This window comes from Oenanthe melanoleuca, chromosome 1, assembly GCF_029582105.1.
Source record: "Oenanthe melanoleuca isolate GR-GAL-2019-014 chromosome 1, OMel1.0, whole genome shotgun sequence".
In the NCBI taxonomy this organism is placed as follows: domain Eukaryota; kingdom Metazoa; phylum Chordata; class Aves; order Passeriformes; family Muscicapidae; genus Oenanthe; species Oenanthe melanoleuca.
In genome coordinates, this window is record NC_079333.1 from 30,049,227 (window position 1) to 30,065,364 (window position 16,138).

General features: G+C 47.7%; 1 protein-coding gene across 3 annotated transcripts in view; it reads right to left on the bottom strand.

Moving 5' to 3' along the window:
• Window positions 1-16,138, bottom strand: part of GAB2 (GRB2 associated binding protein 2) — a 92,862-nt gene that overhangs the window by 13,014 nt on the left and 63,710 nt on the right. For all 3 annotated transcript variants that reach the window (XR_008839990.1, XM_056486202.1, XM_056486205.1), the window contains exons 3-5: window positions 4,383-4,623; window positions 1,295-1,881; window positions 206-300 (exon numbers count right to left, since the gene is read on the bottom strand). Coding sequence is in view for 2 of the 3 variants with exons in the window: in XM_056486202.1 (XP_056342177.1) it covers window positions 206-300; window positions 1,295-1,881; window positions 4,383-4,623 (923 nt within the window). In the remaining variant the exon portion in view is untranslated. The remainder of the gene's footprint in view (window positions 1-205; window positions 301-1,294; window positions 1,882-4,382; window positions 4,624-16,138) is intronic.

Sequence of the window (16,138 nt, forward strand, 5' to 3'; positions counted from 1 at the left end):
CTCTGCACATGATGCTGGGTTAGGAAGTTGCCACTCCATCTGTGCTCTGCAGGCCACCACAGTTTTAACTGAAACTGTTAAGAGACCCCTTCTTGACTTAGCTCTGCAGGACTGGGCTGAGGGCTGACTTGGAGCCAACCTATCTCTGAACCTGCAAGGTGCAAGTGGTGCCTGCAGTGTGGTGGCCACACCAAGGCCAACTCACCAGGTAGGAGCTGTAGCCATCGTTCATGGACTCGACTGACTGCACAGCGCTGCCGCCCCCGTGCTGGGGGTACTCGTACGTCTCACAGGAAGAAGCTGCAACACAACCACAAAGGCACATGAACCGCAACTTCCAACAAAAAGGGGCCCCTGAAAACCAAATCCAGGCACTGGTAGGGCAGTATCTGTTCTTGTTGATTGAGATGCTGGTGAGAAGACATGGTCTTTAGCTTGTCACAGGCTCTCTGCTATGCTCCTTCCCAATTAGCATCTCTCTGATGCACCAGCCCAACTGCACGTGCTGTGCAGACCTAACCTAACCCTGTTCTGACAAAGTGCTGCAAAATCCCAGGGGTGAAGGTGTCAGATATGGTAGATCATGGTGACAAAACTGGGTTAAGGGGCACTGCTCAGTAAATGAGAAGGGTCAGCCTCCATTAAGGCAAGGATGGGTGTTAAGCTCTTAGACCAGTCTGTTTACAGCTGAGCATGGGTTTGATCTCAGCCTAAGTGTGGGCATTTAGGTAGGAGGAGATGGAAGAAGCATTTCAGAGAGCTGTGTGTATAATTTACAGTGTATTTTCTCTCCAGCCACCTTTTCTAAGTTACTTTGCTGCTATCTTATCCTAGGCACAAGGTTTGGAAAGAGCATGTACACCTACAGCCCACCCATGGCCAATGGCAATCGTGGCTCTGCTGCCCTTGGGGATGTTGGGTTTTGGAGATATGCAAAACCACAGCAGCTCTAGGCTGAGGTATGTTCTGATAAACCTGGTTATGAACTGAAGTAAAGGTAAGCTAAAAAGGGCTGAAATCACAAAAATCTGGCAAAGGGCTGCATAAGCAAGCACGTCTGGGGTTTTGGTTGAAGGTACAATACAGCCATGAGCCAGTTGAGCAGCACTCGTGGGCACTCGCCATGCCTGCTGAGTACAAAAAAAAGGGCTAGATCCTGGGGAGAGCTTCTCTGTGCTCAACCCCCTGGTTGATGGCCCCTGCACTCCAGCCCTACCACAGTCCAGTGGGACTGATCCACCCAAAGCTGCTGGATAGCCCAAAGCCACCCCCAGGGCCCCACCCCCAAATTCACCTCGGTGCAGCCTGCTGTTCTCCACTGCTGGCAGCGTGTTTCTCCGGGGAATGGTGGCTGCCATGGGGGTGAGACCTAAGTTTTCACCAGGCTGGGGCCGCTGGGGTGGGCTGCCCCAGCGTGGCTCTGTCTGCCCAGGTTTGGGGGGCCGTGGGGGCGGTGCAGCGGGCGAGTCGCTGGCGGCCACAGCCAGAGCGTTGTGGTTCTTGTCCAGTGTAAATGTCCTGGGGATCTGGTAGATGGAGAGTGGGGTGGCAGGGATGTCATAGGAGTCCGTGGAGAGCTCCCCAAACTCCTTGCATAGGGTGTTGTTGGGAGTCTTGTAGGTGTAGACCTCCTCATTATCAGTTTCGGAGCTGGTGAGGCTCGACTTGGGGTGGGTGTAGGAGCCGAAGGAGCGCGGCAGGTCGTAGGCACTGTCCCTGAACTCCGAGTTGTGCCGGCTGGGCTTGGGCAGGCTGTAGAAGCCGTGCAGCTGCCCCCCGACGCCGTTCACGCAGTGCCCGTTGCCCTGCGACAGCTTCTGCACCGCCGTGTCGCTCCGCATGAAGAAGGCAGACCTGGTGGCTTGGGAGAAGCTGGCACTCCTGCAGAGGGAGGGGAGAAAGGGGCTGAAGTGTGGGGGAGAGCTGGTTCTGGGTGTAGAGGGCTCTGCTGCCTCTGTTTGTCACCTTACGGACCTGCACTGCCCAACCCCAGAGCAATGAGAACACCTCAGAGCCCTCCAAACACGGCCCCAGGCCACTTAACCTGGAACACCTTCAGAGTCCCTCTGTCATAGGTGAGAGGTACATGCACCCAGCTCCATGAGAGTGCAAAAACCAGCCTTTTATCCAGACATAAAGTGCTCCAAAAGGGCAATTTTCACACCAGTTGACAATATCCCAGGGCACAGCTGCAAAGTGCCAATCTCCCAATATTGCCATCGTGCCTTCACCAGTACCCATAGTGCCCATCCTCAGCACAGGAGGGAGACTTCATCTCATCTCTGCCTTGCAAATGTGTTTGAGAAGGCCTGAAAATATTCCTAATGGGGATTATTTTGAAGTCTCCAGCCATGTCATCATCTTGCTCTCTGCAGGATAAGCACTGGGGAAGTAACAGAAGTCCCCAACTAGGATCTGGGGACTGCAGTCCTGATGTGCACAGAGGAGGAATGAAACTCGGAGCTAATTTCAGATTTGTAAAAGCCCTTGAGTCCTCCAGGGTGAGCAGGGCAGTGTGGTCACTAGATCCATGCTTTGGTAATGATTCCTCAATTTACATGTGGCCATGCCTGGGGACACCTGCCAGAACAGGGGCCGAGCAAGGAGATCTTGGGCCTCTAACAACTGCTGGTTAGTCCCTGCTCCTGTGCTGATTCCCCTCAAGGTCTTTCATATCCTGTTTTATTCCTGGTTTATCTCTTACATGGGTTAGGCTTTTAGGGACCACACACTCCCAGTCAGAAAGGGCTCAGCCAGCCCCATAAAAACACTCCCCCATAGATAAAATTCTGCCTTGTATCAATCACTGTGGTGAGAAAAAATGAAACGCTTATAGAGAGAGATTCCAGTCGTGGCAAATCACTGGGAAAGTGCCAGTCCTATGGGAAAAGCTGGGAGACGCTGGTTTACACAGCTCTGGTGTGGCTGATGCTCTGCAGGGACAACAGGGATTCTGTTCCATGGAGCCAGCACGAGATGGCGCTCAGAAATAGGGCTCATTTAGGGGAAAATGCAAGTGATGCTGTGATAAGACAAATGAATCCCTGCCACCTTTGGAGCTCAGTCCACCCAGAAGTGGTTTGGATTCTGTCAGGGTATTTTTGGTCGAGGACTTGAAACATCTCACGGGTTAATTATTCTGCATTGCCTGCCAATTAGCTACTATTACTCTCATTTTATGGATGAGTAAAGTAAGAGCTCCAGAGCAGAAAGGGGAGGGATTCCCAGCACTCCTGCAGCCTGGCCCCATGCACTGGGCATTGATCAGATGATTATTTCTGGCCCAGCTGCAGAAGCTACCACTGGCCAGTTTATTTCTGCTCACCAAAGCACTGGTGAGAAGCACTGGAGCACTTCTCCTCCAGGTCCCAGCCCCATTCAGGGTCTTGGAGGACAGCTTTTAGGTATCCTTATAGCTGGAACATAAGAGGGCCATTTCTTTTTTAAACACTGTTCCATTAACTCCATCTGAAGTTAATTTTTCTGAGCCTTTTTCTGTTGTTTTCCAAGGAGGGAAAGTCAGCTGCATCAGGAAAGCCCAGAGGAGGCTGCAGCCTGAGCTCTGCTCTCACTCCACGCCAGCTGGGCTCCGACTGCCTCTCCCTCCCTCCCTCCCTCCCTCCTCGCCCGCTCCGTGAGCCAAAACTCTTCACGTCAAAAAAACTCCTGGCTATTTAAGGCAAGCGGCTGGGTCTGGAGGCGGGGAGCTGTCTCTGGCTCAGCAATCCCACACTGTGCACCACCAGCTGCCACGAAGCCCAGGGAGCTCTGGAAGGGGTGAAAGGCAGTGGAGCAAACCCTGCCCATCCCTTTGTTCGTCCTTTTTCTGGTTCAAGGCAGGCCCTGCCTGCAGGATCACAAGGTGGGTGTGGTTGGAAGGGACCTGTAGAACTCATCTGGTCTAAACCCCTGCTCAAGCAGGGCAACCTAGAGCTGTGGCAGGACTGTGCCCAGACAGCTTCTCAATATCTTCAAGGATGGACACTCCTAAACTACTCTGGGTGACCTGTTCTAGAGATCACTCACAGTGAAAGTGTTTCCTGATGTTCCAGGCCCTTCAGCAACTTCATGTTCCTTTGAACCAGACCCTGTATTGACTCCTGGAATACTGCTAGTGACTGGCCTCCAACTAGGCTTCATGCCACTGACCACCATCCTCTGGGTCTGGCCATTCAGCCAGTTTTTAACACTATGTGTAAGGCCAGGAAAGCTGGGAGCTTGAGGCCACCATGGACCTTCTCCTCCTCCCAACCACGATGAGATGAGGCCATCACTCAGGACTTTCTCCAGATGGGTTCTGCAGACCTCCAAGGATGGACGTGGCTTGAACCACTCACACCAGCCCTCCCCTCAGCTGTCCCCGGGCGGGTGGGCTACAATACCTTGCGTTTTCTGACTTTCTGCTCATGCACTGGTGGAGGAAAAGGTAGTCCTGGGGGGCACTGGCAGACAGGGTGCTCTGGAGGTGGCTGGCAGGCGAGTCGAAGGTGAACAGGGTGGGCTGGCTGGAGTGGGACGGCGCCGAGGACTTGCGCTCGCGCAGCAGGTGGTGGCCGGCGCTGCTGAGCTCTGCCGGGGAGGAGCGTGGGCCGTGGTTCATGGAGGCAATGCTCCTCAGGGTGTCTGTGCAGGGGAAAAACACACCTGTGAGTGTTAGATGTAGCCACCCCCATCCCGTGTTCCCAAGGTTTTTTCCTTGCGTAAAAGCTCTGGCATTTATGGAGGTCAGCGTGGTTTGCTAATGGCTCCAAGTGATTCTCTCAGCTTCTCTGCTCAGAGCACATGCAACTATAGGTACCATGTATGGAAAGAAATATTTATCATATTTTATAATAAATCATATTTCATAATTTTATAGTATTTTGTCACACGCTTAGTGGCTTGCTGGGATGTCTGAAGGATGTCAGCCTATTTCATGGGCAGCTCAGTGGGTTGTTAAAACCTCATTTAAAAGAGAGGAGCTTTCACACTGCAGTGAGATGTCATTTAAGTCACCTCCATCCCTCCATGTAAGGGCATCACTGCTATCCCTTTACACCTGGGTTAACTGAGGAATAGGGAGGGAATCTGGATGGATATAATGACAGCAAAGATGAAAAATATTCTCATGTTTCCAAATTCTGTATTGATTTTGTGACCTCAAGAGGTTTGCTGCTGTTTAAACAGGGATGCAAACCCAAGGCATGACTCTTAGTGCCCACTCCCCCTGCTCAAGGAGAAACAGACTTTAAAATATTAAATTAATTTCAATGGAGAATATCCCAGAGGTCAGGAATAATAACCCAGCTACTCCAGCCCTCTCATAAGTGTTCTTCATTAATTCAAACCACAAATTAATTTTTACAGCCAAGCTGCAAATCCCCATTAAAAAAAACCAAAACCAAAGCCAAAAAAACTAAAACAAAACCAAACATCCAGAAAACCCACAAGCTGAAGAATATTTTGGAAACTCTGATCCATCTCTGGTTGCAGAAGACCATAGAGACCATCTGTGTACTCCTGACATGTGAAAACTGCTCACTGTGGTTTATAGAAGTCATGTTTCATATAATAAGTGTGATTTACATTTATTTGGTGCTGATACAAAACACAGAAAGAAACCAAACCTTAACAAAAAGGGGAAATTCGCATATTTTGGGATTGATCTCAGGTTTCCCTGACACAATGTTCACCAGCTCTTCAAATTTGACTTCAGACACCCATGCTCCAACACAAGGATTAAGGACATTTTTCTAGATTACCAACCTCCTTTTTTATATTCCTTCCCTCAACTTCTAGATCCTACCCAGAAATTTTGCACCTTATGCTACAGAGAAATGAGTTCTCTACAAAGCAGCTGTCGTGGCTCGGACAAGGAGAAGCTCCACACAGGGTGATTTTTTCACCAACTTCTGAATCATGTCAGGATACAAAATCAATCTGTCTGCTGCTCATTCACTGCTGCTACATTTTTCCCCTGGTATTACTGCAAACTTCACCCGGTGCACAAAAAGTACATTAATAAGAGCCAAAGAGCCTGGCTTGACTGTGTTGTTTGGTTTGTGCTAAACAGAGAAAGGATCAATATTTAACATTGACATTAATGGTGGGGGATGACAGCTTAAAACTCTGATTCTTGTCTTTTTTGCATGGGCATTAAAGATCCCCTGGGGCTTTTCATGGGAGTAAATGGCCATCTCGGTGTCCTCGGACAAAACAGTGTCTTGACCCTCATTCTTATTAATTATTTATGCCACAGCAGTGCAGAATGATCCCTGTTGGAAAAGGAGTCTTGAGAGCTATGAAAATTCCAAACAGAGTGCTTTGAGATCAGCCAGAATGAGAGATCCCACACCCACACTGCCATCAAAAACAGGGGTGCAGCACCCAAAGTGCCTCTCAGAGCCCCATCTTGCCACCTCCTAAATCACCACCAAGAACTGCCCATGGCACTGTGCTTTATACAGGACTCTCTGGGCGTGGTGAGGGTGACAGGTTGGTGTCGTGCTCCCATCCCAGCATGAAGGTCACCCATGGGGACAGCTATGAACTGCACTGTGTTGGGGCCCCTCCAATAGCTCTGAGCTGTCCTCTCACACTATCCCTGCAGGCTCTGCACTTGCCATTGCATCAAAATGTCATGGCAAGGCAAAATACACCCAGGAGTTAGAAATAACACTGATTTATTTGTGCTAACACAGCCTGAGGGGAGAGATGGGGCTACACAGAGAAGACAGTCCCCAGCAACACTCCAGGGCACAGCAACTTCAAATCGTAACACTTCAGGGAGCCCTGGCATTCTGCACTGCCAGGAGACCTTAATCTTTCCCCAAAAATCAGTCCGAATTGGGGAAACCAGAGAACGCAGTGCAAGAGATGCACTCATTGACATTAGGATGAATTACTCCACGGTTACTCCAACCACATAAATGAAAATGGGGGATGAAGGGGGGGGCAGGAGGCAATGCCTGGTAAAAGCATGTCACTTCCCTAGGGAAAGCCGCTCTATTGGCATCCTCATTGATTTTCAAAATGAATTCCCAGCTCGCTTGCCACAGCGACCCGGCCACCGAGAGCATTAGTGGAAGCAAATTCGGGACTCACGTACTCCATTAGGTCTGTGAGATGAACTCTGTAATAGCAGGTGAGAGATGGATTGCTTTGCAGGGCTGGGAGGGTATTGCAAGGGCTGGGAAGAAAAATCCTGTTGAAGGAGACTGCCAAGATTGGTCTGGATTTTTTATGTTGTGAGGCTTTTTGGCACTAGAATAAAGGACAGCTCATGTGTCCAGGTCACACGCTGACAGCGGGTCCTGCTGGAGGGCAGGAAAGGAGGCAAGAAAGGAAATCATGGCAGAAAAATAGTATTTGAAGACTAGCACACGCTAAGGGAAAAATCAGGACACCACGTAAACTTGAAACCCAGACAGATCCCCATGAGGGCAAGGCATAGAGGATGAATATGAGACAGAGACCCCAAAGCCATTCCAACCTGCCATGCTGCAGCACCCAGCTGCCAAGCAATGAGGACAAACACTCCTTTCCCACATCCATGCAGCGCTCTTAGCGAATAATCTCCATGGGATCCCATCCAGATGCCTCCAGGCATCGGTCCCACCCACATCATGACCAAAGATACTCAACTCCATCTCTCCACAAGCCAGAAAGAATGATGATTCTCAATCCCTCATGGCCATCCACTTTGGGGCCATGGATAAACCCAGGGCCCTCCATTCAACAGCGTAGACGTAACCCTCTAATCCTTTGGCTTGATGTTGATATCTTGAGTTTATGTTGAGGGAATGTATCAAGTACAGCCAAGGAAGGATAAGATCCTGTGCAGTTCCTACTGCCATTCCCAGGGGGGACAGAGTTAAAGTTATGTAGTGGGGCCATGTGGGAAGTGTCATCTTAACCCCACATTTCCTGGCCAGTTCTCCTCCGAGTTTGGGGAATTGGACTCTCACGGTCTGGAAAAGGCAGTGTTGGACGCCCACAAGTTAAAATCCAATGTCAGCAGCATGATTTACACACATACATCTTGCAGGGCTCAGGCTACAGCTGTTGCACTGGTCCTTGCAAGAAGCCAGCAGCTCTGTGGGGACAAACCAGCACAGCCCTGCAAAACCCCACGGTGTCAGTGGCCTTTGGCTGAAGGTTTGAACTCACTAGTCCAGGTTAAGATACACCTTTTTGTTCATGTGCAAAGTGGGGAAAAAACTTGGAAATCCATCCTCAAAGCAAAAATCCACAACTGTGAACAGAGCCAGCAATGGGATGGACTAGGCTGGAAGCCAGGAATTTTTTATGAATGTTTTCAATCCCCCAAAGCGGCAATTCCCTCCTTGTTGACAGTTCTGAATTCCCTTGCTCAGAGCACTCGACTATTGCTGTGTGCACACAGCTTCACACAGTGTTCCTGGGCTTATCTGAGCAAAACAATAACTCAGCCTCCTTTGGAAATTGTTGCTCTGAATGTCCTTTTCCACTGGAACCACAACGTCAGCTTTCCCCGCCTGAAGGCAGAGGCTGGGACTGCAACTCCCTGTACCTTCAAATGATGCTGTGGATAAATTCCTGTGCTCCTGTTGATCACAGCAAAGGTGCCAGGCTTTCTTGGCATCCCTGAGTGGCACAAAATTCCCATGATCCCCAACATCAAACTGGCAAGGACTGGTCCAAGAGCTCCACAGATAAGAGCTCCTCAGATCTGCTCTGGCCGTGAAGTGCCTTGGACCACACTGCTGACTTTGTGCTGGTTAAAACTTGTGGCAAGTGAGACTTTCTTTAGTGAGGGAATAGTAGAAATCTACTAGAAATAATCCCTAGGATGGCACAGAGCAGAACATGCTCAAGCACCATCATGTTCCTCACTCTTTGGAGCAGTTCCATCATTTATTAGCAAAAAGAGGGGGAACCTTTTTCATGGGAATCTCCCTGCACCCCCGCTTTTGCTGTCAGCTCTCTCCTCAAGCACAAATACCAAAAAATAATTAAAACAAGACAAACAACCCTACCAAAACAAGCCATCCACATGCTTCTCCTGGCAGGAAGAGAACAAACAACATGTCCAGTGGATGAGTCAACACACCACAGTGCTGCCAAAAGGAACTGGGATGCCATGGGGATGAGCATGGCACCCGAGGAAGGTTTATTTACTGAGCTTTCCCTATCGCCTCCAAGTTGGATGGCATTTGGAAAAGCTGTTGTCAGTCTGAGGATAACTTGGCAGATCACTAAAGGTTTTCTCCAGCAGGTTCATGGGACACAGCATCTGGATAATTCCCCCTCTCTTTCAAAATGGACATCTGTGTGCATGCACATAGGCACCACAATTCTTATCACTGCCTGAATTTTGGGGCAGTTGAGCTTTCCAAAAGTGAGGACAGGGCACAGCTTCATCCGTGACTGCAGAAGGGCTGAAGAGTAGAGAGACAACAGTGACATAGGAGTTCTGAGCTTTTCCTTTCCAGTTTCTGATGCTCATTTCCATTTGCTTTAGGAAACCAGTAAGGATAGATTAGCCATGGGAAAGGAGGAGCATCACCCCTTTACAGAAAAGGATCTGCTGCAAATAGGGGGCTGAGGGCTGGTTTCAGTTATACAGTTTCAGTTATCTAAATGATACTTAGCCTATGCTAGTTTCCTTATGTTTTCTCTGTGGAGAACAGTGCAATCTCCCAATCATTTAAGCATTTGACACAGGATAGGGAGAATTACCCAAGAAAGAGTTATGGGAGAGAGAGTGAGAAAAATATGACAATAAATAGCATCGTGTTTCTCCATTAGTGTCAGTGCTGAGCTTGCACTTGTATGAAACACTGAAAAATAGTAGCAAAGTAAGAGAGCATTTGCTTTGGAGAAGCATGGGAAAAAAATCACAGAGCTGGAGAGTGAGTGAGTGAGAAGAGAGGGAAAGGAACCAAGCCCTGACCTCAAAGCATTATATATCTCACTTATTTTAACAGTAATCAATTATTTGAAGGGCAAAGGGGCAGAAGGGAGGGAGACTGCAACAGAAACAATGCAATGCTTCTCCCTGGAGAACACAGGCTTGCTTCTGCAAGATGAGGCTGTGCCCCAAATCCCATCCCTGCCCTGGGAAGTAGCCCTTGGTGACAGCAACCCATCTCTGCTTCATATCAACATGTCCTGGACATGGCAGTTACCATCTGCAGAGCAAATCTGCCGCTTGGAGAGGGGCTCAACACTCGTGTCAATACTTGGAAGTCTAACATTTGGCCAGACTGGTGTGCATTTACTTATTTTTGTTATAAGGGAGCTTAGGGAGTGCTTGGAGATAAAAGCAGGTGAAGGTACATGCTCACAAACATGGCTTATGTGTGCCCTTGAGCATCCCACGTGGGACACCCTTATCTGAGAATCCTGGATGACCCACAGCCAGGGATGAGGGACAGTCCCAGGGTAGCAGCATGGGCTGGGCTGGACCTCGTTTGCTGCATGGACCTAACCTCATCCTGCTCTGCTTCATGGATCATCATTTCTGATACTGCAAAACCAGTCTGTTGAGGAGATGCAAAACCCATCTGATTAAATGGGATAAAGAAAAGGCTGGAAAAGAGGTAAAGGGCAAAGATGATGTGGTGTAAAGTGGTCTCAAGGTGGATATTCTTGCCTTGGTGGCAAAACCAAGGCAATGAGGTGTAGAATTAGCTGCTTTCTGTCTGTGGGTGGCACATGTGATTCTGGCAGATGCCAAGGGCATCCTTAGCAAGTCTGTCTGGAGGTGCAAGCAGTCTGTGGAGGCCAGTGCTGCAGGACAGGGTTGAAGCTGTTGAAAACAAAGAGCAATAGAAAGAGATGACACATTTATATGAGAAAAGGGTTTGTTTTCCACCAGAGGCAGATTCAAGATGGCCCAGGATCAAACTAGCACTCTTAATGTGTGACATGAAGCTCTGGCATCCTGTTTCTGAGAATTGCATTGGATATTATTATTGGTTATTATAATTGGTTATTACAATTTAGGATGATGACTAATGATTTTGGTACCTCCTAACCTAGTTTTCCCTTGGAAATTACACTAGAGCAGTATCACCCAAGTGCTGTGGTCCAACACATCATCAAAAAGTCCAGAAGCTGATGCACCACTGACTTTCCCTAGCCCAGGAAAAACTTGCTTTTGGGTCCTGAATGAATTTTTCCTTGTCCTCTTATTGTTCACTGCAAGCAGTATGTGGGCACCTCTCCCTGCCTGAGCAAACATGAGTGCACACCTTACTTAGCAGGGATGGAGGAGAAAGAATGAATCCTGGTCTAATCTCTGACAGGGCTTCTTAACAGCCTGCTTCAAATTTTATAGCCCTTTTTATAGACAGTGGGAGTAGAGGTCTTTAATGTTCCAGCAGAGCAGAGAAAAACTTTCACTAGGAGAAAATGTGAACCCATTTTACTTATGCATGATTTAGGACCATTTCTATTCCAGGCAGAGCACAAGAGGCCCAAATATTTGCACTTTGTATTACAGAAGAACTGCCATTCCTGGCTCTTTACAGAAGTAATTTATTTCGATCTCACCTTACCTTGGGGGAAGAAACATTATAACTCCAGTCTGTCGAGGAGTCAATAAAACAGCACCATTGTTATGGGTCTGCTTTACCATTGCTCAGCAAGGCAACCTTGGGAAAGAAAGAGCACCCCCAAATTTCTCCCTTCAGAGTCCCCTTCTTCATGGGTGCATTTGCACTCATGCATGGGACCTACCTGCAGGAGTTTGACTCTGTTTTTCTCTCCTCTAAATAAGATTAAGGCTATTTTTACTCTGTGGGTGGTATTTGATGAGTTAAAAGGAAAGGGAGGTGGGAGCTCTGGTGCAGGGGTAAGGGGTGAAGATGGGGACAGGTGGCTGCAGTAGAGCTCCACATTTCTCACACAGCTTCAGGTGAGCCTGCTCAGCTCTGCAAAAATCCAGAGAGGAGACAGAAGAAGTCATTAACCCACATGGTCACAATACTGCCCCTGAACCAGCCACAAAGCAGCCTGGAAATCAATGCAAGCAGGAGTCAGTCCAGCTCCAGAAAACATGCTCATGGGGGTGGAGACTGACTTGTTTGGTTTTCTTTTCTTGCTGGAAGTAAGCTTCCCTTTTTCATCTCTGTAGCCTTTTCTCTCAAAACAAGCCTATCTGCAATGGTTTGCCATGTGGTTTTTTGTTTCTTTCTTTGTTTTCTTCTTCCTGTATATTTTTTTTTAATTTAGGGGCATGGGCATACCCTGTCCATGTTCATGGATCATCTGAGGAAATCCTGAAGGCAATGCCATTTTTAAGATATCAGAGGGCAAAATGCAAGAAGCAAAAGCCTGTATAAGCAATGGGAGGATTGCACCTTGCCCAGCTGCTCTCTTGATGGGCTCTGCAACACCAGTACTCCAGGAAAAAGGCAAACAGCTCAAAAAGTCATCTTGGATTTTTCTGCCCATCATTAAAAACCCGAGTCCTGCCCATTAGACAGTCTATTAACAGTGCTCAGTGGAAGCAGAGGAAGGAAAGGTCTTTTCCAGCAAGCTATTCACATTCCCATGAGGTTAAAAATGCCTGTGACCCCCAAAGCTTTATGCATTCAGAATTGAGGAGTTCACATGCAGTAAAGGTCTCCAGTACTGGTTAAAGCCCAGAGGTTTTTCTCTTCCTCTTCTTTTAAGATGCAATGATGGCAAAAGGACTTGGAATTTATTCCCTACACATCACCATAATCAAATAATATGCTAATGCTATTAGCATGGGACCTTGCACGGCAAATGACTTAGACTCATATTCTCTTTCAAAATACTAGAGTTTCATTTAAATTGGTCTCCACAGCAACCAGAAATGAACTGGAATAATGTCAGATGGAAATTTTCATGTCTGGGCATGGTAGACAAGGAATTTTGCATCAGGTATTGAGGGGAGAGCCATGAAGACAGCCTGATCCCACCAGGGCTGGGGGGACTTGTGCTGGTCAGCTCCCTCCCAAACAGTGATGGCAAATGCAAGGACAAAATTCACCTGCACATCCAGGAGGATCTCAGAGCGTCCTGATGGAAAAGAGATGAGAAGACATGATGTGAAGAGTGAAGCCTGAGAAAGTTTTCTTGATCCTCCTCCCCACTGATACTTTCTAAGTGGCCTCAGGGCAGACACACATGACAACTGGTTTTATTGATGCTGAATAATTTCTTGTCTGTTAAACTCAAACCCGGCTGGTTGCAACTGATCTGAGAGAACCAAGCTTCCCATTATGGGCCACACTCCTGTATCTTAGGGTTGTACAAGCACAGACCAGGAAAAAATGTTACTGGCTTCCCTCTTGTTACAATAGGAAATGCTGCTGCTTCCTTTATCTCAGCTGCTCACAATCCCTCCATGGTAAGCACTGTCTCCCATGAGGATCTAGGATGCAAAGGACCTGCAGCATTCTCTGACCTGTGCCCACCAGCTGATCACATGGTTCTGTCCCATTGAAAACACTCCCCAAACCCATTTGAAAATGAGCTGAGCTTTGCAATGCCATGGCTGAAAAGCTGCTGGTTAGAAATTAGCTCTAATTTCCCATGGAAGTGTTTTCCCAGATTGCTGTACTCATCTTCCCTGCACTTGTTTCACTCTGTGGTAACCATTACATCAGCAGGCATGGTGTGATCCTCTTCCTGCTTGGGGCTTCTAGACATTCCCCTAATCATAAAATGAGTATTAGCAATGTGTCCCACAAAAATGTCTTTGAAAGCAATGTCAGAAAGTGGGAAACATCTCGCATGAGAACAGCTGAGAGTTCAGGCAATTAAAAGAAAACAACTCTGACCAGTCTTTCGATTCTGTTTGTAATTATCTGGGTTCTGGTGGGTGTTAAAACATCTGTACTGGTTTGGCAGGGAGTGGGGAGTGTGGCTCGTGCCAAAGGCAAGAACTGGCGTGGGTTGAAAGCAGTGCAATACTTTGGAGAGGTATTTGCACTCAGAAACAAAGGCTGGCAGCTCCTCTCACAAGAGATTTTGTGTTAGGGTCAGTTCCAGCAGTGTCCCTGTCCCCACATTCCACATCCACCATGGCTTGTGCCCCTGTGGGACCACCCCAAGAAAGAGCTGAGGGTAGCTACAGGAGATGAAGAGTGGGCTGGAGTCCTCAATCCCACTGGGCTTAACATCCTGGTAGACTTTGGTCACCATCAGTTCAGCTCCATCTTAGGTTCTTCTTTTTCTTTTCCCTGTCCATGAGTGTTTCCACCTGGACACCCTCCATCTCCCTGTCACATCTGGTCATGCACAAGCAAGTCTCTCCCCACAGGGTATTTCTGCAGAGAAGCAAACTCCCAGCATGGATGTTGCTGTTTGAACCCTGTGCACTAGAGCACGGGCAGGTTTTGTGGTTGTTTTTAACACACAGCACAGCAGAGCTGCGTTTAGTGGAGCAATGGAGTGTGATGTAGAGCTTGGTCCTCAGGAGACTCAGCTAAGGCAGATTTATCACAAACTGCTTCACAGTGACAGTTCTGGATTTTGGCATTCATTGCCTGACTCAGGTACAAAACATCCACTGGCATCCAAAGACCAGAGCAAACCATCCCTGCTCTGATTCTTCCTCACAGGTTGGGAACCATCCCATGGGCTTACTCAGTATTTCCTCACCCTCCTCTTCCTGGCTCAAACCAGCTCTTAAAAGCCAGAAACACCAGATGTCATTACCCCCCCAGCAGCTCCCCCATCCTTGCACCCACCACAGCTGGAACCAGCACCCAGAGCAAAATCCACATCTTCTTGCCCGATGCCTCACACTTGGCTTAGGGCTAGCTGAAAATCTTCTGACGTCCTCCAGCTGGAAAACGCCATTTAATCAAAATAGGAGCTTGCCAAGGGATTGTTTGAAGCCAGAAATTGCAAGAAACCTTCAGAGGATAAAAGTGAATTTTAAGTAAAAGAGGAGAAGGTCAAGGTGTTTCAATTCATTCTCATCAGAGCGGATCGTTTTTTGGGGGCAGACTGCGCCTCTTTGACTGAAAATCATAATCATGTGCTTTTTAGATGTGAAAGTGCAATTCTTGGTTTTTTCCCTGAAATTCATTCAAATTCAGAATGAAAAGGTGTGAATCAAAATCGACATTGAAAGAGTAAGAAAATGAATAGCAGAGGGAGTGAAAACGAAGATGCTGAATTTTCACTGCCTTTGAAATGGAGTTTGTTTTGGGCTTGTCACCTGCTTCACTTGCTGCAAGGACAACATTTCCCCAGATTGCTCTGACTCCATCTAGGCAACTTCTGAGCACCCCTTCTTCCTCACAGGAATGGGATTTATTTAATTTTTGATTTTAATTACTGGTGTGACACATGTCTGAACTTAGTGTATTTGGCTTCTGAGACAGATTTGGGTGAGATCCATCTTCATCCTTCATCCATGGGATGAAAAGTGGGATGGTGACAAATGCACAGTACATTAGACCCATTTCTCTCCAGAGATGATGGGAAGAATAAGCCAGGATATAATGGCTTTTGGCTGCAACCACGGGAATGCAGGGACTACTGGGACCAGAGCAGACTAGAAGCCAGCCTGCTCCAACATCCCAACTCCAACTGTTCTGGAGACAGCCGAGAACTTCACAGGGATTCACAGATGCACCAATGCACCTGCAGGGAAAACCCATTTGTGTATCACCTCATCACTCATAAACCTTACTAAAGCAAGTATTTTAACTTATCTAATATGACTGAGGGCATTCTTGCAGTCAAGGCAGTACTAATTCTTTGAGCCACTTTGTAAAACAAACCACTGTGTCGTACAACTCTGTGAACACAGGGTTGGCCTTCCCTTCAGATGGCACCAGACCAGTAGCATGTATTCTCATCACTGAGATATGAGTAGATTTTTTAGTACACATAGCTCTGTTTGCCCAGGACTTGGACAACATGAATTTATCTCCATAAAAAAGTTACCGGTGGGCAGAGGACAGGGTGGTACTTCCAGCATTATGCCAAAGAAACTCAAAGCATTTCTGAGTCTGTACTCTTGAGTTCTTCTTAGAGGTAGAAGAAATGGCGGAAGTGAGTTTCTGGAGCATAACAGAAAAGCCAACAGGATCTCAGATGCTCAGAAGGAGTTATGTTGATGCCAAAGAGGAGATATAACGGTATTTAAAAAACATAAAAAAGTTGTAAAAGCATGAATGAACTT